We start from the raw sequence: 25,290 nt of genomic DNA on the forward strand, positions 1-25,290 counted from the left end.
CCTCCCTGGCGCTGGCGGGCGCAGTGCGCATGCTCGCGCCCGGGTCAGCGGGTCAGCGCGTTTGACTGGCTGCGAGGCGTCGGCCGCTCGCGGTCAATGGCGCTGGTGGCGGGAAAGTTGAGTGCCCGGTTCGCCCAGCCTCCGGGGCGATGTGCAGTGACTTCCGCAGGGCCGAGTCTGGGACGCAGGTGAGGGCCGCCGGGTCTGGGACGGCGGAGGCGGGGCGGGGCCCGGGCCGGGGGCGCGCGGGGCGCTCGGCGGAGGGAAGGCGGCCGCGCCGGACTGCGGCCCCGGCCCGCCTGAGGCCCCGGCGCCGGCCCGCGGCCCTGGGAGACCCGGCGCGGACGTGCGTGGGCTGCCTGGCGCGGCGAGCGGAGGCGGAGGGAGGCGCCCGTGCCCGGCCGCTGTGCGTCTCCTGCGGTCCGCTCGCCGCGCGCGGCCGCGGCTGTCCCGGGCTCCCCGCGGTCGGGGCGGTCGGGGGCGGCGGACGCGGGGCACGGCGGGGCCTGCGGGCGGAGCGGGGCAGGCGGTGTGGGAGCGGGGCGTTCCCGGACGCGCGGGCTTGGTACCAGCGCGGCCTGCGTGTGGTCCCCGGTCGCGGAACGGGAACGAGGAGCCCAAGGAACGACGTCTGCCCGAAGAACCAGTGGCGGAGGCCGACGCGGAGGAACCGCGGCCTTGGGGGGCAGCGCGGGGCCCGGGTCAGGGGGAGCCGGGACGGAGGTTTTAGGGGCCGCGTGAGCTCGGTTTGGCAAGGAGGGGGCGGCGGTCGCGGGGAGTAGCGGGTGTCGTGGGTGTTGAGGGAGCTGCGGGTGGTTCTGACGAGTGAGGGAGACGGGTGGGCCCTGAGCCCCGAGAAATGGGCGAGGTGGGGGAGAAGAATCTTGTCTACAGATGACGGACAGAAACAAGGCTCTTTCAATAATAATAATCATCATAGTAAGGTTTTATGTATGTATTTGAGAGAACAAGTGGAGGGGAGACGCAGGCGCCCGATTAAGCAGGCAGCCTGACATGGGGCTGCGTCCCAGGGGCCGGCATCCCCAACCCACTGAGCCTCCCGGGCGCCCGGGAAGCCGCGCTCTTAGGAGGAGTCCACGCATGTTGCCTGTGAAGGGCTTTGCAGGTCAGGGCGCGCTCCGTCAGAACTCCGTAACCTTGCAGGCCTCGTGTGAAGACATCCGCAGAGAGGGGGACAAATCAGCATGACTGTGCTCAATAAAGCTTATTTTTAAACTTTTTGGATTTAACCTGCTGGCCAGTGTACCAACCCTTGCTAGAACCACTACAGTTAAAACCTTAGTCATTTACATGATCGTTTGAAACCAGGGTTAAACAAACAGGTGACTTTTGCAGTCAGATCCAGCCTAGTATCTAACACCTGGGAGCCCTGGGACGCCTGGGTGGCTCGGTCAGTGAAGGGTCTGCTTTGGGCCCAGGTCCTGGGATCCAGCCCCACGTCAGGCTCTCTGCTCTGCGGGGAGCCTGCTTCTCCTTCTCCCTCTGCCACTTCCCCTGCTTGTGCTCGGTCTCTCTCCCTCTCTATTAAATAAATAAATAAAATCTTTCAAAAAAAGTAAAAAATGGGAGCCCAGCGCAGCCAAATCATGGAACAAGAAATTTAGCAACATATCCTTGACCTGCCATGTCTGCACGGAGACCCTTATCCAGATTGCTTGGCTCCCACTACTTTGAGTACAGAGGGTCTGAGGGGAGAGCAGGGACCTGGGCAATAGGTGCTACTTTATTCTTTCCTTTTTGCTAACAAAACCGGCTAAGTGAAACTCGGAGTGTTTTGCAGGACTCTGGCTAGTGTTAATTTGTTTGGACACAGTTTTCTTCCCTTGCATATTATGCTACAGAACTTTAGGGATTCTACTGGGAGGCTTCGTGTTGAGAACGGGTCTCAAGCGAGCCCAACAAACAAGTACTTTAAATTTTTAACTCGCTAGAATTACAACTTCAAAAAACAGCTAACCATTCCCATATTTTGTGAGTAGTAGGGAAAAGACATTTCATACAGGGTCTTCCAAGAAAATAAAGTTGCAAAAAATATTTTCTTTTAACGTATTCTAGAGATAGAACTATGGTAGGACAAGTAGCATGTGTAAAACTTATTAATGAACCCTGCAATTAAAGACCAGCATTTGACTACAGTTTACAGTATAATAACCTGTTTTTTACCTACTGTTAATCTTTATTCTTTTACCCTGTTTATTCTTCTTATCACACCTGACATTTTATATTGATTTAAAGGTCATGAGAGCAGACTTTGTTGTCTGTTGAGTTTACTCCTTTAGTCCCAGTGTTTAGAACAATATTTAGCCCACAGTTAGCACTCAATAATTGTTACTTTAGTAGGTAAATTTGATATCTTTCTCCTCTTCCCTCTCCCTTCTTTCTGCCTTGCTTCGTGTGTCATCAAAACAAAAACAAAAACAGGGACGCCTGGGTGGCTCAGTTGGTTAAGCAGCTGCCTTCGGCTCAGGTCATGATCCCAGGGTCCTGGGATCGAGTCCCGCATCGGGCTCCTTGCTCGGCAGGGAGCCTGCTTCTGCCTCTGCCTGCCTCTTTGTCTGCCTGTGCTCACTCTCTCTCCCACTGTTTCTGGCAAATAAATAAATAAAATCTTTAAAAAACAAACAAACAAAAACAAAAAACTTTCCAGGAACTCCCTTAATTTTTCCTGTTGTCTTTCTGTTACCGATTTCTAGTTTGTGCCCTTCATTGTCGGAGGACATACTCTGTATGATTTCAGTTCTTTTAAATTTGAGGTTTGTTTTATGGGTCAGGATGTGATCTATCTTGATGGATGTCCCATGGGCACTTGAAAAAAACATGTATGCTGCTGCTGTTGGGTGCAGTGTTTTACATACATGAGTCAGATCTCGTTTGTTCTGATTTTCTGTATGTTTAATTTTGTTTGTAACTCTTTCCTTTGCTGACAGGTAACTGTTAAGGTCCCAGATATAATTGTGGGCTTGTCTATTTCTCGTTTCACCTATATTAGTTTTGCTTCATATGTTACACGTTGAGGATCTTATGTCTTTTGGGTGGAATGATACTTTTATTATTCATTCTGTAAAGTCCCCCTTTGTCTCTAGCAACTTTCTTCCCTCTCAAGTCTGCTTTATCAGGTATTAATACTGCAATTCCTCCGTTTTCATGAAGCCTGTCTTGATAATATATGCACAGGTTTTCTCTGAATTTCCTCCTTAAAATAGAGTAAATATTTTTGTTTCTAAGAAGCTGCAATTTCGAGGGCACCTGGGTGCCTGAGTTGGTTGAACAACTGCCTTTGGCTCAGGTCATGATCCTGGAGTCCCCGGAAGGGTTCCACATTTGGCTCCCTGCTCACTGGAGTCTGCTTCTCCCTCTGACCCTCCCCCACTTCATGCTGTCTCTCTCTCACTGTCTCTCAAATAAATAAAAATCTTTAATAAAATAAAAGAACAGAAACTGCAATTTCGAGGTGTCTGGGTGGCTCAGTCAATGAAACATCTGACTCTTGGTTTTGGCTCAGGTCACGATCGTGAGATGGGCGGTGCTGAAGACGGCCTACCCCCCACCCTGCACTCCACGGGCAGCTGGGAGTCAGCTTGAGGTTCTTTCTCCCTCCCTCACTGCTCCTCCCCCAGCGTGGGCACTCGAGCATGGGCTCAGCCTAAGTACAAACATACATACATACATAAAATCTTTAAAAAAAAAAAAGTACAGGGACGCCTGGGTGGCTCAGTTGGTTGGGCAGCTGCCTTCGGCTCAGGTCATGATCCCGGCGTCCTGGGATCGAGTCCCACATCGGGCTCCTTGCTCAGCAGGGAGCCTGCTTCTCCCTCTGCCTCTGCCTGCCATTCTGTCTGCCTGTGCTCTCCCCCCCCCTCTGATAAATAAATAAAATCTTTTTAAAAAAAAAAGTACAATTTCTCCATTTACGATATGGATTTCTTCCATCCCATTCCTTCTCAAGTTGCTTACTGCTACAGATATCCCCACTCCTATAGTCATTTTTCTGTCTTCTGTTTTTTCTTTTTTCTTCTTTTTTTTTTTTTTTTTTTAATTTTGTCAGTGCAAGGAACCTGGTGCAGGCCTTGATCCCAGTACCCTTAGCCGACTGGGACACCCAGGAGTCCCAGTTTTCTGCATCTTTAATCTTCATTTTCACTGATAATTTCCATTGGTATGCTAACATAAAGCAATAAACAGGAAGCAGAAAACCTCCATAGATGTCTCCCTCTCAGCCAGCCCCGTTCCTTTACTACTCAGCCCAGCAGAGTCGGTGCTCCGGTCTGCACTTCCTCATCTCCCTCCCGTTGTCTAGCCCGTGGTGCTCGGGCTCCGGTCTCCCACTAGACCGCTAAAAGTTCTCGTAAGGTTATTAGCCAACCTGTGTTGCCAAATGCTCATTTCTGAGTGCTTTTAGACTAAAGTATAGGAGCACGGCAGAACGTGTCCTCCCTGTAGGAAAGCCCTTGTGGGGGAGGAAGGGGATGATCATGGGTCCCTGCTCTTAACCCATGAGAAGCTCTTCCCTGGGGGAGGGGAACGAGAGGCTAGGGGAATATGCCAGAAGTGTTTCTCTGGCAGAGTTCCTCACATGCAAGGTGAGAAAAGTGTTCTGCCAACATTAAACTCCTGTAATATTGATTTAATGCTCTACTGTTTGTTTTTGGGACTGCGTTTATTTGATTTTTTTTAAAGATTTTATTCATTTATTTGAGAGCGTGCGAGTGGGGACAGAGGGAGAGGGAGAGAATCTCAAGCAGACCCTGCACGGAGATTGGAGCCCAGCGTGGGGCTCGATCCCACGACCCCAAGATCATGATCTTAGCCGAAATCAAGAATTGGACACTTAAACAACTGAGCCACCTAGGGGTCCCTATATTTCTTTTATCTAAATGAAAATTTGAAGCAGTTTGGTATAACTTCCTAATGAAATCTGAAGAATGCATTTAATGGAATTACTCATTTGTGGGATATCATAAATTTAAAATTTAGTCCTTACAGATTCTGCTAGAAGTTAATACTTCTTACGCATCTTGAGAATGGCTAAAATCAGCAGCACAAAATACAACTGGTGTTGAACAACTGGTGTTGGCCAGGATGTGGCGAAGAAAGGAACCCTTGTGTATGTTGTGGGAATGCAAACTGGTGCAGCCACTATGGAAAACAGCTTAGAGGGTCCTCAAAAAAAAAAAAAAAAATTAGAGCTGCCATACGATCTTAGCCATTGCATTCCTGAGTATTTACCCAAAGAGTACAAGAGCACTAAGTCAGAGGGATTCCTGCACCCCATGTTTATAGCAGCATTATTTACAATAAAGATACTGAAGCAACCCAGATATCCAGAGACATGAATGGAGAAAGGAGAGGTGGTGTATACATCCAACAGAATGCTATTCAACCATAAAAAAGAGTGAAATCTTGCCAGTTGCAGTGACATGGTTGGAGCTAGAGAGTACTGTGATAAGCGAGATAAGTCAGTCTGAGAAAGACAAATAACATGTAATTTCATTCATTTAAGAAATAGGGGCACCCGCGGGACACCTGGGTGGCTCAGTTGGTTGGACAACTGCCTTCGGCTCAGGTCATGATCTCGGAGTCCTGGCATCTAGTCCTGCATCAGGCTCCCAGCTCCACAGGGAGTCTGCTTCTCTCTCTGCCCTTCTTCTCACTCATGCTCTCTCTCCCTGTCTCTCTCTCAAATAAATAAATAAAATCTTTAAAAAAAAGAAAGAAAGAAAGAAATAGGGGCACCCGGATGGCTCAGTCCATTAAGTGGCTGCCTTGGCTCAGGACATGATCCGGGAGTCCTGAGATGGAGCCCGCATCAGGCTCCCTGCTCAGCAGAGAGCCTGCTTCTCCCTCTTTCTGCCTGCCGCTCTGCCTGCTTGTGCTATCTCTCTGTCCAATAAATAAAACAAATTAAAAAAAAAAAATTTAAGAAATAAAACAAACAGGCATCGGGGTGGCTCAGTCGGTTAAGCATCTGACGTGGGCGCAGATCATCCCAGAGTCGTGGGATCTAGTCCTGTATTGGGTTCCAGTCCTGTATTGGGTTCCCTGCTCAGCTGGGAGTCAGCTTGTCCTCTCTCCCTCCCCACCCCTGGCTCATGCTCTCTTTGTGTCAAATAAATAAAATCTTAAAAAAACAAAGGGAAAAAAATGAGAGAGACAAACCAAGACACAGACTCTTAACTTCAGGGAACAAACTGGCTTAGAGAGGGGAGGAGAGCGGGGCAGGGTGGGGGTGGTGGGGATTAAGGAGTGCGCTTTCGATGAGCACGGGGTGGTGTATGGAAGTGTTAATTTCTGTATTGTACACCTGAACCCAATACAACACTAACTGGAATTAAACCAGTTAGTAATAACTAACTAGAATTAAAAACTTAAAAAAGAGAAATTCATGCTGCTTAAATTGTCATATATGTAATAGCTTTTGGGGGTGGTGCATGGGAGAGGGGGAAGCAGGCTTCCCGCTGAGTGGAGAACCTGATGTGAGGCTTGATCCCAGGACTCTGGGATCCTGACCTGAGCCAAAGGCAGATGCTTAGCAACTGAGCCACCCAGTTGCTCCGTATATGGGGTAGTTTTTGCTTTAGTTTATATGTATCTATTTTTCCTTTTCCTCTTACAGGATGATTGCTTTTATAAAAGCATTAGCTTTTCTTCCAGCTTGATTGAAGGGCCAGGCCCAGTACTCTGCCCTGAAGGACAGTTGAATTTTCAAAGTGGCAGAGGAGCCTAATTTCCCATGTGAAGAGGAATTTATGGAACTACCATAAGATCCAGATTTTGTATCAGTCACATACATACTCATCTAGCTGCTGCTTTCCCTTGCTTCCTTATTCCAACTCCTCTCTTTCATTTCTTGTGTTATAGTTACACATATTTGCCTGAATTTCCTCTACTACTATGAGTAGTAAAACTAAGAATTGTATTTATTTTATTGCTGGGAAATCCAGGTCTATTATGGGCAGAGATGGGAATATTTGGTTCAGAATGTTTGCTTCTTTAGGTAGGTTTTTTTTTTGTTGTTTTGGTTTTTTTTGTTTTTTTTTTTAAGGTTTTGTTTATGTGGGGCACCTGGGTGGCTCAGTGAGTTAAAGCCTCTGCCTTCAGCTCAGGTCATGATCCCAGGGTCCTGGGGGCTCTCTGCTCAGCAGGGAGCCTGCTTCCTTTCCTCTCCCTCTGCCTGCCTCCCTGTCTACTAGTGACCTCTGTCAAATAAATAAATAAAATCTTAAAAAAAAAAATAAAAGATTTTGTTTATGTATTTGAGAAAGAAAGCATAAACTGAGAGGAGAGACTGAGGGAGAAGCTGAGCTTCATCCCAGGACCCTGGGATCGTGGTCTGAGCCAAAGGCAGATGGCTAACTGACTGAAGCACCCAGGAGCCCTTTTAGGTAGCCTTTTTTTTTTTTTTAAAGATTTTATTTATTTATTTGAGAGAGATCACAAGTAGGCAGAGAGGCAGGCAGACAGAGAGGAGGAAGCAGGCTCCCTGTTGAGCAGAGAGCCAGATGTGGGCCCAATCCCAGGACCCTGAGATCATGACCTGAGCCGAAGGCAGAGGCTTAACCTACTGAGCGACCCGATGCACCTTAGGTAGCCTTTTATACTGAACCGGTTTGGAACCCTACTACTGGGGTCTATCTGCAGACAAATTTATTTACAGAAGGTCAGGGGAAATGAGCCTTTATCTAAATGAGCTGTGTGTGTGTATTTACCTTAATGCCATTAATTTCTAATTAGTTTGCTCTCTATATTCTTCTTTCTGCTCTTGTGTAAGCTTTTCCACAACTGAATGGTCTTTAAAAACATCTGTATGGTAGGTATTCTGCTTACTAGATAGGTACTGCTTACTAGGTATTGAAGGTATATGATGGTATTGGAAATGGACTTTTGTTAGTATAAAGAACTTCGAGGACATGAATACTCATGGACTTTTGTTTGGTATAAGTTTGCATACTGTCTAAACATGAAAATGGAAATAGTGTGAGGTCACTTACACTCTTTATCCTTCCCAAGCCTGCCTACCTATGCCTTGTTTACCTTTTAATATAGGCAGCTGCTGAGTTTCTGCCAGACAAAAGCATTATGGAGTCTGTTGTGAGCCAAAATAGGTGCTTTTCCTTTTGAGCTTTTATATCCAGATGAGGAGATAGGCTGGTAGTGTGCTAAGTATAGTAGTAGTAGTTTCGTGGAAGGAGGCGGACTTGAAGAATGTATGTTATTATCATTTGTTTAATGGTCTTGGCCTTAGAAATTTAAAAGAGAATAGGCAAAGGATGTTCCCTGTAGGAAGAAAAACATTTCTCTATCAGTGCACATTTTGTATGTATATAAAAGAACTAAATGCCTAATCTCTTGTTCAAAATTAAGGGTGCCTCCCACAAATTAGAACTGACCGGAAGACTGAAGAGAAAGGCTGGCAAGCGCAGCCTGATGTTAGAAGGGGATTTCCTGACTGATCTTGTCTCAGGGTAGCCTCAAGATAATGAATCTTTTCAACCCCACCACCCTTGAGACCAGCTTTTCTAGCCCTGGAGGTTGGGAGTGCTGCTGTGGGACCACCCAAGAGGAGAATGTCTCATGGCTGTGTGTCAGAGTCCTCGCTCCTGGGCAGGTCAGGGGCGGTGTGCCCTAAGGGTGTACTTAAGGGTGTGGTTAAACAAAAGGAAAGAATGTTGGGAGGGGTGGTGTGCTCCAGGAGGTCCCAGGTCACTGATTGGGCCTGGGGGAAGATTTGTCCCAGACGGCGTTAGGTTCCCGCACCTTCCCAGCACCCTGCCTGTATTCTTCTGCAGCAGCCACTGTACTGTATTGCGTTTTTGTAAACTTTTCAGTCTCGCCTGTTAAATTCTTTGAAGATAGGAACTGTGTCTGCTACATCTGTGTATCCCCACGTTGACTTGGCCTTGGCCGAGATGGTTACCAGTGGCTGGCTGTGCAGTGAGGATTACCCCCTTTGTAGGTTATATTGTTATGGTAATAACGCTGCCATTGAAAACATAGAGGGCTCCTGGTTGCCGTTGAGGGGAGTGTTAACAGAGATGGTTGAAAGAGGTCCGGTAATGGCCTAGAAAGGATCTCGGATCAGCTTAGTAGATCCAGAAACTATTTTTTCTCTCTACTCAGATTTTATTAGACTCCGTGATACTGAATCTGAGGCACTGGAGCCCAGCGGTCCTCCAGCCTTTGGGAGCCAGAAGAGATCTCTTAAGTCTCGGCTCTGGCATCTACTAGTTTTCTCATCTGAAAAATAGAATGACAACAAATAGTTACTATAACAATTAAAAAAGATAATGTATATAAATTAGGTACTGCAGATACCATAGTAAGCACAAATAGTAGCTATTAGTTGATGACTTTGTTAAAATAATAAAACCTAGAAGATACTGATTTACAAACCAAATGTCAAATCTGTTAATTAACAATATTAGTGAAACTGCCAAATAGACTAAAATTGTTGTGTCCACTTTGCCTTCTTTTCTAAATAGGAAATATGGCCTCAGAAAGATTGCAGAGAGAATCAAGAGAAATCCATCACCAGGCTGTGATTGCCCAGTGTGTTAATCTTCCCTAAAAGGATTGAACTGTCTTGTCTAACAACTTACTGGGGTTCCTTTTACCCTGGACACTTTGGACTCTTTTTTGTCCTTCAGAAACTCCAGATTGATTATACCTGGCTTCTTTTAATTCATTCCTTAAATCTGGACATGATTAATTTTAATTTCTGTAATAGTTTATGTTAGATTTTTAGGGTATTTTCCTTTTTTAAAAAGTTTATTTATTTGAAAGAACCAGACTCTGCTTTGGCATTGTAAACATTTTGAATATTAGTGGGAAGTTTTCATCCTTGAAGATTTTTTAATAATGATGGAAAATTAGATGCAAACTGGCTAACTTAGCCAATTGGATAAGAGGAGTTATACCATCTCTGTCCAAGTGTCCTGCCAATATAAAGCTTTCTTGAATCCTTTCCTATCAGGAATTCTCACAGTGGAGAATTCTGAACTATTTTGAGGGGTGATGATAAGAGTAAACAATTGGAGTAATTTCCTAAGTTAGCTATTCTGATGAGAATAGTTATTTGTATACATGCTTCTTAAAACTTTTTTTTAAAGATTTTATTTATTTATTTGACAGAAACACAGGGAGAGAGAGGGAACACAAGCAGGGGGAGCGGGAGAGGGAGAAGCAGGCTCCCTCCTCGCGGAGCAGGGAGCCTGATGTGGGCCTTGATCCCAGGACCCTGGATCACAACCTGAGCCGAAGGCAGCCGCCTAACAACCGAACCATCCAGGCGCCCTTTTTAAAACATTTTAAAGTCATTTTATGTGTTTCATCTTGTTCATGAAAGTTTCTGTCTTGTCTTTCAAGCTGGACTCACCATCTAACTCAGTGGTTCTCAATTTTTGGCTTTAGGAATGCATTACACATGTAAAAATTATTGAGGATTTCAAAGAGCTTTTGTGCATTTTTTTTGTGGGTTTTTTTTTTTTTTTTGTAGAATAGTTACAACGTTATATTAGATTGAGGTGTACATCATAATGGTTTGATACTTGTTTATGTTGCAAAATGATCACAATAAGTGCAATAAGTGCAGTTATTTATGCAATAAGAGCTTTTATTTATGTGGGTTTTATCTGTCAGCGAAACTGAGAAATTTATCTATCTATTTATTGAATAGCAGAAGCGAAAAAGTTTATTAAAGCGAAAATATAGGGTGCCTGGGTGGCTCAGTGGGTCAAGCCTCTGCCTTCGGTTCAGGTCATGGTCCCAGGGTCCTGGGATCGAGTCCCGCATCGTACTGTCTGCTCAGCGGGGAGCCTGCTTCCTCTCTCTCTGCCTGCCTCTCTGCCTACTTGTGACTTCACAGATGTTATTCCAATACATTGCTTGTGTTCTTACTGAGCCATCCAGGCACCCCTTTATCTTCTTTTAGTAAATCTTAAAAAAAAAAAAAAAAAAAAGAATTAAAGCGAAAATATACTCTTGAGAGATCTCCGGAGCAGGTGGGCTCTGGAGAGAGAGCTGAGGGGAGAAATTTAGAATTTTAAATATTTGCATTCATATACAAGTGACAGTTAAAAACTCTTTGAGTATTGTAAGTATTTTAATGAAAAATAGCTATATTTCCCTAAACAAAAAATATGAGGAGTGACACTCTTTCACATATTTGCAGATCTCGTTTTAGTGTCCGGTTGAAGAGAATTTGACTGGGGTCCCCTCTCTTCTGCGTCCAGTCTGTGACTTTATGTTGTTCTGGTTGAAGTACGCTAAGACTCTTATCATGTTATTGTGCTTCAACCAGAACAACTTAAAGTACTGCCGATGTATAGTTGGAAAAAGGAGTATTTGAAGGTCTTTTTAGATAATTGTGGATTTACTTCTTTGATTCTGGACCAAAACGTGACAAGATACTAGTTTCCTAAAAGTTAATTGCAATGTAGAATATAAAATTATATCAGTGATTGATTTTTTTTTTTTTTTAAGATTTTATTTAGTTATTTGACAGAGAGAGATCACAAGTAGGCAGAGAGGCAGGCAGGGGGCGGGGAAGCAGGCTCCCTGCTGAGCAGAGAGCCCAATAACGACGGGGCTGGATTCCAGGACCCTGAGATCATGACCTGAGCAGAAGGCAGTGGCTTAACCCACTGAGCCACCCAGGCGTCCCGTGATTTTTTTTTTTTTTTTTAAATAGGTTAAAACCATTGATTGATTGGTCTTACACTTGGAGTGAATCTTTTACCCAGGACTGGTTTAACATGCATTAGTCATTTGGAAATAATGGTTCACTGAATTACATAGATCTTTCAAGAATTGGCGTGTTTGTTAAATAATTATTTTTTAAAATCACATTCATTAAAACATTGATGTCTTCCCCATAAAGGATCTTAAGTTTCGGGAAGCTATCAAGGTCACAGTGGAGGGTGAGTTTTCTAAAATTCAAATGTTACCACTGGCAACAAATACGGTCAGTTTTCTTGAAGTGACAAGCTTACTTTCTTCATTTTAATAAAATGTCTAGCAAATACCAAAGTCTGTATAATCAAAGTTTCTTTTAGTTGTTCTTTCAAAATAAAGGGTAGGCTATGAAAAAAGCATCCAACTCAAATAATCAGCACAAATGCTTTTCCTAGAGGAAAAAAAAAAAAGATTGTATTTAATTTTGGAGCAGAAGTCCTTCATCTGTGTGTGAAATTGGGGACGTCCCCAGGAGCAGACTTTACCAAGTTCCGGATCCCTAAGACTACACTCAGTTCTGATACTATTTGCAAGTTGGGGGGCGTGGGGACCCTGGGGGACACCTTGAGGTATAGCAATCCCGTAGAAGGACTCACAGAGCTCATTGAAAGTGGTTGTGTTCATGGTTACAGTTTACTGCAGGGAAGGATGCAGTCTTAAAGACAGCCACAGGAGGAGGAGGTGTCAGAGTCCGGGAGAACTCCAAATGCAGACCTTCCGGTCGTCCTCTCCTGGTGCAATTGTGGAGCGTGCTCAGTTCTCCCCGCAACAGTGTGTGACAGTCTGCTAACTGCAGAAGCTCCCCTGACCTTGGTGTCCAGAGTCTTCCTGGGGCTCATTTTATACCATCAGTATTTGATATGTAAACAAATAAGGAAGTGTTTTCTGAATGAATGAACACAATTTTCCTCCTAACTTGTATTTCCTATTTCATAATTTCCTCTAAATCCTCAAAATTAAATGGGTCTTTTTTATAGACGTTTGGAAAATGGTGTAAATGTAGATGTCTAAGATTTTATATTTTTAAGTAATGAGTTTTTCTTTTTTTTCTTTTGCTAGCTTCTTGCCCGACTTGAAGGTAGAAGTTCCTTGAAAGAAATAGAACCATGTCTGTTTGCTGATGAAGATTCATCTGTACTTGGTAAAAATCTCAAACCAAAACACAATGTCACACATTAAGTCTTATAAAACAGGGTTTTTTTCTAACATATATTTATTTATATGCATGTACTTGTAGCAAACAGCTATATGGATTAACCTGTAAAATTAAAAAGTGAGAAATAGATCAGGCTAGAACACTTTTAAGTCTTCATTATCTGTGTCAGAGGAGTTAAAATTTGGTTCTTCTTTGGTAAAATCTTCAGAATAAATATTGACCTCTCTTATCTCAACACAGTAGTTGAGGGAGTTTTGTCACTATAATTTATTTATTTTTTAATTCTTTAGAAGTTTGAGAGTCACAGGTAAGTCCTTAAGTACCCCATTTTCTGTTACTACTTCTGTGGAAGGGAAAAGACATGGCTGCCTGTTACCCCAGCACTTTTACACTAGGGAAGACTTACAGAAGAGTACTACTGTGCTGGCATTGTTTCTCCTCGTTAGTGGAAGAGCTCTGTGGAGGTGTAATTCGCCCATTTAAGCATGCAGCTTCATGACTTGCATTTACATGTATGCAGCTGTCATCACAATTGATTTTAGAACATTTTCATCGCCCCAGAAGGAGAGCCGTGCCTCTTAGCAGTCACTTCCCATTTGCTCCCACATCCCTCAGCCCTGGGTGGTGACTGATCTACTTGATGACTCTAGACCAGCCTTGTCTGCATATTTCATGTAATCATACAATATGTGGTCTTCTGTGACTGGCTTCTGCTCCTTTGCATAACATTTCCAGCTTTTATACCGTGGCATGGCTCAGTAGTTCTGGTCCTTGTTGAGTGGATATACCACGCTTTCCCCGTTCATCAGTCGATGGACGTTTGGGTTTCTGCTTTTTGCTGGTATGGATTATGCTACTGGGATGATTTGTGTACGAGCTTTTCTGTGATTCATGTGTTCGGTTCTCATGGGTAATACCTACGAGAGGGACTGTTAGCTTTATGCTGTGACTGGGCTTAACCTTTGGTGGCGCTGTGGGACTGTTGGGCCTAGCGGCTGCACATTTTACTTGCCACCAGAAGCGAGGCCTAGAATAGTACTAGTTTTCCCACATCCTGCAAACAACTGTCATCGTCTGTCTTTGATTCTAGCTTTCCTAGTGAGTATGAAATGATATCTCCTTGTGGTTTTGACTTACATTCCCTGGTGGCTAATGATATTAAGCATCTTTGCTTGTGCTTAATGGCAATTTCTATGTGTAATTTGGAGAATTGTCATATCTTTTGCTGTTTTAAAAAAATGGATTTTTTTGTTGTTGAGTAGTAAGAGTCCTTTATATAATCTAGATACAACTCCCTTATCCAATACGGTTTGGAAATACTTTCTCCCACTGTGTGTTGTCTTCTTGTCTTGATGGTGCCTTGAGGCACAGAGTTAATAATTTTGATGAAGTCCAGTTTATCTGTTTTGTCTTTTATTGTTAATGTTTTTGGTATCATAGCTAGGCCATCGGCTAATCCATTCAAGATCAAGAAGATTTACTGCTTTGTTGTTATTACTGATTTCTGTTTTCATTCTTTTCCGATCAGAGAACATACTTCTCTGATTCAGTCTTTTTAATTGATTGAGGTTTGTTTTATTGCTGATCATATGATCTATCTTGAAGAATGTGTTCCATGTGCCCTTGAGAAGAATGTATATTCTGCTATAGTTGGATTGAGTGTTTTCGTGATGTTTTGTATTAATTCTGGTTGATTATTAGCGTTAAGTCTCCTGTTCTTCTTGGTCTTCTGCCTAATTGTTCTATCCAGTATTGAAAATGGGTATTGAACTTCCCAATGATTACTATTGAATTGTGTATTTCTCCCTTTATTTCTCTGTTTTGCTTCATATATTCTGGGGCTTCATGCACTGTTGGGCACTTTCAAGTTTATAATTTTACCTTATTGATGGGTTGATTCATTTATCTTTATAAAGTGTCCTGCTTTGTCCCCTCACACCCATTAGGACGGTAACGGTAAAATACAGAATAACAAGTGTTGTTGAGGTTGTAGAAAAATTCTGCACTGTTAATGTGATTGTAAAATGGTGGCGGTATGAAAAACAGTATGAAGGTTCCTCAAAAAATCAAAAATAGAGCTGCTGTATGATTGGGGCACCTGGGTGGTACAGTTAGTTAAGCATCCAACTCCTGATTTCTGCACAGGCCATGCTCCAGGTTGGGCTCTTGGTTTGGTGTAGACAGAGTCTGCTTAAGATTCTTTCTCTCCTTCTCCTTCTGGCCCTACCCCCACTGTGCTCACTCTTCTCTCTCTCAAAATAAATCTTTAAAAAAAAAAAAAGAGGAACTGCCATATATATGATCCAACAATTCCACTTCTGGGTAGATCTCCAGAAGAAGTGAAAGCAGAGTATTGAAGAGATATTTGTAGTCCTTTGTTCATAATGGCATTACTCATAATAGCTAAGAGATGGGACCAACCCAGATGTGCATTGACAGATGAATGCATAAACAAAATGTGGTATATGCAAATGAGGAAACATTATTTAGCCTTAAAAAGGAAGGAAATCCCTTGGGCCGCCTGGGTGGCTCAGTGGGTTAAGCCGCTGCCTTCGGCTCAGGTCATGATCTCAGGGTCCTGGGATTGAGTCCCGCGTCAGGCTCTCTGCTCAGCGGGGAGCCTGCTTCCCTCTCTCTCTCTCTGCCTGCCTCTCCTACTACTTGTGATTTCTCTCTGTCAAATAAATAAATAAAATCTTTTAAAAAAAAAAAAAAGAAGAAGGAAATCCTGTCATGCTACTAGATGGATAAACATGGGGACATGCTAAGTGAAATGAACTAGTCACAAAAAGGAGAATATTGTGATTTCACTTACATGAGGTATCTAAAGCAGTCAAATTTTTAGAAACAGGAATGATAGTTACCTGGCACTGAGGAGAAAGGGGAGAAGGGGAGTTGTTGTTTAATGGGGATAGAATTTCAGTTTTGCATGATGGAAGTTCTAGAGATGTTGTACAACAGTGTGACTGGAACTTTGAACTGTACACTTAGAAATGGTAACTTTTATGCCATCTTTTAGCACAATGGAAAACAAAAATGTCCCTCGTTTCTAGTAACAGTTGTCTCAAAGTATATTTTGTCTGATAAAAGTACAGCCACATCAGCTCTTTTTTGGTTACTATTTGCATGGCATATCTTTTTCTATTGTTTTGTTATCAGTCGGTCTGTGACTTGGTAAAGTGTGCCTGTCGTAGATAGCCTATAGTTGAATCCTGTGTTTTTATTCCATTCTGCCAATCTCTGCCTTTTGTTTGGACTGTTTAGTCCACTTACAGTTAATGAATTACTGATAAGATAGGGTTTATGACTGTCATTTTGCTTTTTATATAGACATCTTATATCTTTTTTCTTTCTCTATTCCTTCTTTACTCTCTTCTTTTGGGTTAAATATTTTCTAATGTACCATTTGGGGGGGGGGTGCATGACCGCAACAGAGATCAAGAGGCGAGAGTTAACCGATTGAGCCACCCAGGTGCTCCTAGTGTACCATTTTTATTCCTGGTCATTACTTTCACTTTTTAAAGTCGTGTGTCCCCGTTTCCCGCCCCCGCCCCCCGCCTGCCAAGGGGGAGTAGCAGAGGGAATGGGAAAAGCAGGTTCAGCAGGTTCCATGCATAGGAGCAGGGAGCCTGATGTGGGACTTAGGACTTGATCCTAGGATCCTGGGATCATGACCTGAGCTGAAGGCAGGCACTTCACTGACTGAGCCACCCAGGCGACTTTGAGTTATTTTCCTAATGGTTGCTCTGAGGATCACAATTAATATCTTAATTTAAAATAATCTGATTTGGATTAATATCATCTTAATTTCCATATTTTATAAATACTTTGCTACTGGGTAGCTCCATTTCTTCCTTCTTCCTTTGTGCTGTTATAAGTTATATATCTATGTATCATATATCCATAAACACTTCTAAAATTGTGACTTAATGCAAGAAATTAAAAAGCCATTACAGCAAAGAAATTAAAATGGATTGGGGCGCCTGGGTGGCTTAGTAGGTTAAGCCTCTGCCTTTGGCTCAGGTCATGATCTCAGGGTTCTGGGATCTGCCTGGCATCAGGCTCTCTGCTCAGTGGGGAGCCTGCTTATTCCTCTCTCTCTGCCCACCTCTCTGCCTATTTGTGATCGATTTCTCTCTGTCAAATAAATAAAATCTTAAAAAAAAATTAATATGTATTATAACAAAGAAATAAGTAAAAAATATTCAGTTCATTTGTTTAAGTCAGATAAGTGAAAAAAATTACAAATATAAAACATATACTGTCTTTCATATTTACCTATGTAGTTGCATTTACCTGTGGTTTTTATTAACTCTTGGGTTCAAGTAACTATCTGCTATCCTTTCATTCAGCCTAGAATATTCCCTTTACTATTTTTTTATAGAGCAGATCTGTTAGCAAACAATTTTCTAAACTATCAATAATAAAGACAACTTTTGACCAAACATGTTAGACAAAAGATTGAACTTTCTGCTCTATCAGAAAGGATATTGTAAAGTTGGACCTTATAAAACTGACAGGAAAACATGGGTCAGAGCACTGTTTATCCACTTGGATGTTGTATTTGTAGAAATTTGAAAAACACCATAGTGCTCAGTCACTAACAAAAATGTTTACTTAGTTTGGATTAACACCATCTTAATTTCAATATTTTATAAATACTGTAGGTATTTTAGCTGTAAAACTAGTTAGATGAGCGCCCGCTGGAGCAGTAGCAGACCTAAGACTGGCATTACAAGGATTGTTTGTCAACAACAGTTTATCAGAAACTGTATGGGGAAGTTCACAGTTAGGGATTATAGAAAGCTCTACTCCATTGTAAACATTTCTAAATGCTTTTTCATAGTAGTTACTGAGTACTATGTACTATACCATACACAGTAGTGCATACCAACTCATTACCTCTTCCGTATGATTGTAATCTGCAAATTCAACATATTGTTATACAATTAGTAGGTTGGTACCAAGATGGTGTATTTTTTGGCTTTTCTTTTTTATCCTTATTTTGAAGGATCTTCAGATTCATAAACTCACTCTGACAATCTGTTACCCAGATCCCTTACAGCATTCTATTTGTGAGAGCAACTATCAAGGCCAAACCATCCAGATTTTCTGATTTAGCTTAATTTGTCAAGTGCCAAACTGTAGAGGTGTGTGTGTGTGTGTGTGTGTGTTTAGCAGTGAGAGGTTTGGGTTTTTTTGTTTTTGTTTTTTTGTGGGTTTTTTGTTTTTTTTTTTTTACTCCCAAGTTGTCATACTCAATACTTTGAATGGACAAGGGTATGATTTCTTTTCCAACAGGTCTCAGAAACATTTGAGATAGTGACTTCAAAAACAGCTAAAAGGACTATGCCCCTCTGTAGAACATCATGCTTGAATATGATTTTTGATGTGATGATTAGACAGTAAATGTTTATAAAATCAACAAAACTGACTTCATCATTAAACATATTTATAGGGAATCTGCGACCGTGATGATAATATTTATGTGTAATTTGTAAGTTTGCACATTTTATTTCCCCAGTTGTTACAAATGACCTTTTTACTGCTTTGCTATTAATCTGTAAAAGGAAAAGAGTGTTTTCATATACCCCTTAATAATCTCCTAACCAAGGATTTCACCTTAAGCTTTGCCTCATCTCAATCTTGTCAAAGCAAGAATCTAAGGAATCCATATACTTAACGTCATCTGTTTCTTAGTAATGTATGAATTTAGCCAACCTTGACAAACCATGTAACAAGTGCTCTCTAAGACTTACTCTGTTGAGTTACGCTGAAAGATGTTTATGAGCACCACCTTCTCTCCAAGAAAATACTTGGCTAGATTTTCATTTTTTTCCTATTCTGAGGATTCCAGAAATACCCACAGACGGCTCCCACCTACCCTCTGGCCAGTGGAGTCGCTTCCCTTTTACTTGAGAATATGCTGCCTTTCTCCTACCTTCGGTTGTCTTCATTGGACTTCAGCCTCATGAAACTGCTGTTGAATATTACTTTTTAAATGAATGTAAACCATCATATTTTCCCCTAATTCTTTGTGTGCCCCCTGCCTTCCCCGCAGCCTAATCCTTGGAAGAACACTCAGTGCTCCCTGGAGAGCCCTCCCATCTCTTTTCTGAGCATCTGATTTTGAAGTTTGCTTCATAAAATAATACATATATTAAATGTGGTTTTGCAAACTACACATTTACTGGTGCAGGGTAACTATCCAGGACCAGTTCAGGGATCTGTTCACAAACTCTCCTCTGCTGCTTTTTTACTTTTAGAAATGTTGTGCTTCATTTAATGTTATTTAGTTCTCTTTCATTTTCTTGAAACCTTTTGTGCTCTGTGTCATTTTCCTCCTCTAATTTTTATATTAGATTCATGTTTTATGTCTTCATGCCGACTCCTCTAACGTGGATGTGTCTCGAGAGATGTGTTTTTGGCCTCTATTCCTAATGTTTTGTTCACTCTCACCCACCAGATTGAGCTTTCTGTTCTCTGTTGCTTTGTAGCTTATTCTCAGATCATTATGTCTACGCTCTTATTACTGTCTTGAATCTCAAATCCCTAGGGGTTGTAGGACATTTTTATTTTGTGACACCTACCTAACATAGCATTTTGAAAGCTAAATTCTTGTTAGGATATTTATGTGATTACGTGAATTAAAAATTCCTGCTTTCCTTATGTGTTTGATGTATGGGTACTTCCAACCCTGTCTCTGAGAAGAACTTTTACATAGGTTACGACCTTACCCCTGAACATGGGCAGGCCCGAAGACCTGACAGAGACGAAGTGTCCACACTCACTGGGCCAGGGGCCGAGTACTGGGCACTCTGGAACAGAACTCCTGTTCCTGCTTGTCTCCTGTGTTGGTCTCTCGTTTCCAGCCTTGGTCCTGGGCCTTTACATCCGCAGGACTCTGGTGACCAGTGCCACACTCCTCCTGGGATTCCCTGCCAACTTTTGCTTCCTTTCAAAATGCCGTGTTCCAGAGCTCACTCTGGAGCATTAAGCCCTCACCAGAGAGGGACTTACATTTTCATTTTTCAGATGTCTCTCAAGAAGTTCTCAAAAAGAAGGTAACCTAATGAAGTACATTCAAAAGGTACTCTGTGCTGGAAATAGAATAGTAGAGTCCCAACCTTAAAGTAGCGTGTAGGAAATACGACGAAATAGCCGGAAATCGTACAGCTTGAGGGGCGTGGAGTGTGTGGCTCTTGATCTTAGGGTTGTAGTTTGAGCCCCATCTGGGGTGTAGAGATTAAGTAAAACTAAAAAATGGTTTAAAAATTACATAGCATGATAACAGCGATGATGAAACATGATCAAGTTTGCTTTCTTCGCTCCGAGTGTCGGTTCTTAGGGTCAAATGAGCTATCATCAGGCTGTGCTTGCACCCATAAAGCACCGTAGAAAAGCTGGTTGCTGTTGACGAGCCTCATGGCCTTCTTTTCTGGGGAAGGGGGAGGGTCTGGTGCCGTCTGCTGGTTGGTTTCCCCACTGTGTTCTCTGTGCGTCCTCCAAACTATTGTGAGATTAGTCTTACTAAACTGTGTTTTCAGCTTTCCTTCTCTACCATTAATATCTGTTCTATGTTAATGTTTCATTGAATGCATGTAGTTCACTCTCTGTAATATAGGGAAGTAAAAGACTTACTTGTGGGTAAGGGGAGGATTTCAGTTTAGCTTCTTGGTCAGCAGTAGGAGAGAGTAAACTGAGCATCTGGCCTGAATAGTTACTTAGTTACTGTGTTAACTTCCAGCAAGAGTATCCGTGAACAATTGTTATTGTGAAAATAGTTTCACTTCTTGAGACTAGAATCTTTGGGGGGAGGGGTACAGGGAATCATTTTTATTAAAAAAAAATTTTTTTTTAAAGATTTTCTTTATCTATTTGACGGACAGAGGTCACAAGTAGGCAGAGAGGCAGGCAGAGAGAGAGGAAGGGAAGCAGACTCCCCGCTGATCAGAGAGCCAGATGTGGGGCTCGATCCCAGGACCCTGGGATCATGACCTGGGCCGAAGGCAGAGGCTTTAACCCTGAGCCACCCAGGTGCCCCTTTATTTAAATTTTTAATTGCATGTAAGATTATGGTAGAAACTGGTTGAAGTTTCATAGTACCTTAAATATGTTATAGTGGTAACGTGCTCTTTTTTTTTTTACATTCTTTGTGAATGTTCCAATTTACAGTGGTTTGTTAGTAATGACAGGAAGTAAAGGAACTGGACTCCCACACTAGTAATTTGGTTGGGGCCTGAGAATCTGCATTCTGTTTCCAGTCGTGTGGTTCAGCCATAAATTAAATGGAAACAAACTAGCAAGGATTGGAAGGCCAGTGTTAGGAGTGGGTTTTGAAGAGCGCTGGAGGTAAGACAGTTTCCCCAGGTATTTAATTTGCGTTCTCCTGTATAGAAACCTATATAGAAAAATATTTGAAGTCTTTGAAGTTCAGAGTAGTTTACTTCAGCTTATAATGCTGGGAAAATAATTTACAGTGCAGATGTCATTCTAGCAGGGCACAGCTTCAAGAAATTTATATAGTGGAGAATAACCGATAGCATTTTGGAAATTTGGAGGGCTATTACTGGCATTTAGGCCCAAGAGCTGAACATATGAAACTGCAGTGTCGAGAATAATGTTCCGCCTATAATGCCAGTCGCACCAAAAAACCCTAGTTAGGGATCGTTTCAGCCGCGTGTGACAGAAGTCCAACTCAGTGGCTTACCTGATAGAGGCTTATTTTCCTCACCTCACAAGTGGTGTAGACACAGGCCCTGCCTAGCTGGTGTGGGGGTTCCACCATGTCATCAAAGTCCTGGGCACCTCTTATCTTTCTGCTCCACGATTCTTAGGGCCCACCCTACTTCGGGTGTCCCTTTTCACTCACTGCCTCAGGATGGTTGCTTCCCCTGCAGAGCCGGGTGTGGCACAGCAGAACTGGCACCCGGATCAGGAAAGCAAAACTTAGAAACCCCCAACAGAGTCGTACTCATGTCTCCCTGGCTCGGGTGATCCCTGCTGACTCCTCCTTGCAAGGGATACTGAGAAAAATAGTTTTGTTTTGTTTTTTTAAAGAGTTTATTTGTTTGCCAGAGAGAGAGAGTACACACAAGCAGGCAGAGAGGCAGGCAGAGGCAGCGGGAGAAGCAGGCTCCCTGCTGAGCAAGGAGCCCGATGCGGGACTTGATCCCAGAACCTTGGAATCATGACCTGAGCCGAAGGCAGCGCTTAACCAACTGAGCCACCCAGGCGTCCCTGAAAAAATAGTTTCTTAGCTCGGTGCACTGCCTTCTCCCCGCCCCGCTCTCACTCCCGGCACCCCGCCCAATAGAGGTTTTATACTTTACGGACAGGAGGAGGATGTATAGTGGGTAATCGAGTAGCAGAGTGCTGTGTACCGTAGTGGTCGGTAGCTTCTTTCAGCACTTTATTCTTAGCTTCTCAGTTTCAGTGTGAGTGCATGTGGACCCCTCCCCAGGAGACTTCCTTGGCTGCCTTTCCACCTTGTCATTCTGTTTTTCACGTTTTCTTGATGCTAATTAGTAGCCAGCTCCTTTCTCCGAGGTGAAATTTAATGATTTAATTTCCTTCCTTACTTGTATTTGCTTATATGATCCATTTTCGCAAGTGGATTTAGAATTTTTCTTTCACATTCCAGTAAACGTCTTTTTACACACTGTTGCAGACTTTTCATTTTGTAGCCTACCGTTACTGTGCTGCTGCATTTTGACTGACATTTTTACATTTTACACAGGTGATATTCTTGAATTTCATGGTCCAGAGGGAACAGGAAAAACCGAAATGCTTTATCATTTAACAGCACGATGTATACTTCCAAAATCCGAAGGGGGACTGGAAGTAGAAGTCTTATTTATTGACACAGATTACCGCTTTGATATGCTCCGGCTGGTTACAATTCTCGAGCATAGACTCTCCCAGAGTTGTGAAGAAATGGTCAAACAGTGCCTGGGAAGGTTGTTTTTGGTGAGCTGCGTAAACAGCACCCAGCTGCTCCTCACGCTGTACTCGCTAGAAACCATGGTTTGTAGCCACCCTTCTCTCTGCCTTTTGATCTTGGATAGCCTGTCCGCCTTTTACTGGATAGACCGCGCCAATGGAGGAGACAGTGTTAACTTGCAGGAGTGCACCCTGAAGAAATGCGCTCAGTTCTTAGAGAAACTCGTGAGTGAGTATCGCTTAGTTCTTTTTGCAACAACACAAAGTCTAATGCAGAAAACCTCACACTGGACAGAAGGGCCTCCGCCTGCCTTTAACCATCCAGGTGAGGCAGATGTGGACTACAGACCCTATCTCTGTAAGGCATGGCAAGGAGTAGTGAAGCATAGGATATTTTTCTCCAAACAGGAGGATTTTAAAACCAGCAACCAGTTTTCTTTAGTTTCACGTCATTTAAAAAGTAACAGTTCAAAAAAGCACGTTTTTATTATTGGAGAAAGTGGCATTGAGTTTTGTTGATATGTGTCATACAGTAGTGTTTTTCAGGACATCATGCAAAATCTAAAAAGTCTTTAATGGGCTAAAATGACTCAGTAATAAAGTTTTAAACTCTGAGAGAATTGATTTAAATGTTTCTACACAGAATGGATTTTTTTTCCCCCCAGAATGGATTTCTTAAACTAGTACAGGAAAACTTTATTCTGTTCTTGGGATGTTGAAGATAAATCAAAGTGCTGATAATAATTAAACTGTATATTGAACTTGTTTTAAGACTAAATAAGTAATCTACACATTGCGGCCTGAATAAAATGAACTTTTTTCTAACTTTGTGTCACATTTCTGGAATTTAGTTAAGTACTTAATTGTTTAGGAAAGTTTAAATGCATTTCTGACTTCTATGTAACTCCTTTCGGAAGCTGTGACTTTGGAAAATGTTTCTGCAGAGCTGTTATTTCTGCAAAGGGGATGAAAACAAGGAGTCTGCCCTTCTGCCTTTTACACCAAAGACTATGGAAAGCCAGAGCATTTTGATCGGAGTTAGAATGAGTCCAAGATGAAGTTGCATTCTGGTTGGGTCTCTGTACAATTTTTTTTAACACAGGGAAATAATATACCCATTCAAAGAATTCTATGAAGATTGTTTTTGACATTTTCATCTCCTCATTAAGTGATAAAGGCTAAAACTGTAGTAGAACTATAACTAGTATGTTCTTAGCCATTTAGAATAGCCCAGCCATACCATGCAATGAGTCATTATTTCCAGCTGAGAGCTGGACAGGGCTCTGTGTACTCTGGCCAAGGAATGGCCAGAATGGGGAACATGCACCTCGAGGGGTACACAAGGTAATGTATTGTGGAGAGGAAGAAAATCTCAACTTGTATTTTAATCAAAGAAAAGGTGAAATTGTATCGATATGTGATACTCAGATTGATGCTGGAGTACTCATCGATCTGTGGATCAGGTGGTCATCTGTCACATTCCTCTCTGAAGTATCCTGTTGGAAAGTGGAAAGAATTGACTGTGATGTTTTTGTGGGTGTGTTCATTTATATGTGACCAATTTAGTTAAAAACCAACTGTAGATTAACTGACAAAGATTCTTTTTAAGGGCTTAAAAGGGATCCTGCAAAGAAATTAAGATTGAAGTTAATATTCTTCTTGATGCAGGGACAACAGAGGTGGCCTCTGCTGTCTGTGCCCTCCCCGTGGCCCCTGTGCCGCCTCTAGCTCATCTGCAGTTTCCAAAACCTTGGGCCTTCTGGAGGTGCCCGCTGGCTGCCGGAGCTTCTGGGCTGCATGTGGTCCAGGCCGGCAGGCCTTCAGCAGTGAAGGGCAGGGTTTGGTGTGTGAACACGCCAGCTTCCTTACCCCTCCGGTGAGAGGACGCTGAAGTTCTTCTCCCAGGATGGCCCTGGTAAGATTGGTTCCCACTGCCTTCAGCAGCAGTCCGTGCGTCAGCACACTGCATCCTGCCTTCTGTCCTTCCCGCTCGCTGCACCGCAGGGGGCCTCTGGGACTGTTCTAATGAAGGCCAAGTCCTGGTGTAGGAGCTACTTCTGTTGTGGGTCGAGGGAGAACTCTCAGGAGACCATAAAAAGCTGTCAAACAATCAGTCCTCCTAGGCCCAGTATTTGCTCTTTAGCCACACTGTGAAATTTAAAATGGTAGTGGTCCCAGCGGCGACCCAGTCAAGTTTCGCTGGGTCCCATTTCTGTTATTCACATCTCACACCCGTATGCTCTCAACAGATCTGATTTTGCCACTAATAAACTTGAAAATATTTAAGAATATGACCTCTTTTATCCCTAGTTCATCCTTTTTCACTTTGTAGTTTTGTGGGTTTTATTACAAGTAACATGTAAGTAACTTAGAAATATTTGTATGGTGGAGGAACATGTTCATTTCCCCCTGGATAATTGTGTGATCAGTAAGATTGAGAA

The 25,290-nt window shown here is 42.7% G+C and overlaps 1 protein-coding gene across 1 annotated transcript; it reads left to right on the forward strand.

The window, feature by feature from the left end:
- Nucleotides 1-9: 9 nt before the first annotated feature.
- On the forward strand, nt 10-23,674 carry XRCC2 (X-ray repair cross complementing 2). The gene is made up of 3 exons (XM_082693409.1): nt 10-188; nt 12,811-12,892; nt 22,647-23,674. Exons 1-3 carry the CDS (start codon nt 150-152, stop codon nt 23,366-23,368), a joined length of 843 nt encoding a protein of 280 aa, XP_082549535.1. The 5' UTR covers nt 10-149; the 3' UTR covers nt 23,369-23,674.
- The last annotated feature ends 1,616 nt before the right edge of the window (nt 23,675-25,290 follow it).

The sequence above is a fragment of the Mustela nivalis genome (assembly GCF_964662115.1).
Source record: "Mustela nivalis genome assembly, chromosome: 12".
Classification (NCBI taxonomy): domain Eukaryota; kingdom Metazoa; phylum Chordata; class Mammalia; order Carnivora; family Mustelidae; genus Mustela; species Mustela nivalis.

Bases quoted from the DNA above. Each gene is read 5' to 3' on its own strand.
- XRCC2 (XM_082693409.1), top strand. From the start codon at position 150: ATGTGCAGTGACTTCCGCAGGGCCGAGTCTGGGACGCAG. The intron at 189-12,810 runs GTGAGGGCCGCC...TTCTTTTGCTAG, and splicing joins GGGCCGAGTCTGGGACGCAG to CTTCTTGCCCGACTTGAAGG. The intron at 12,893-22,646 runs GTAAAAATCTCA...CATTTTACACAG, and splicing joins TGAAGATTCATCTGTACTTG to GTGATATTCTTGAATTTCAT.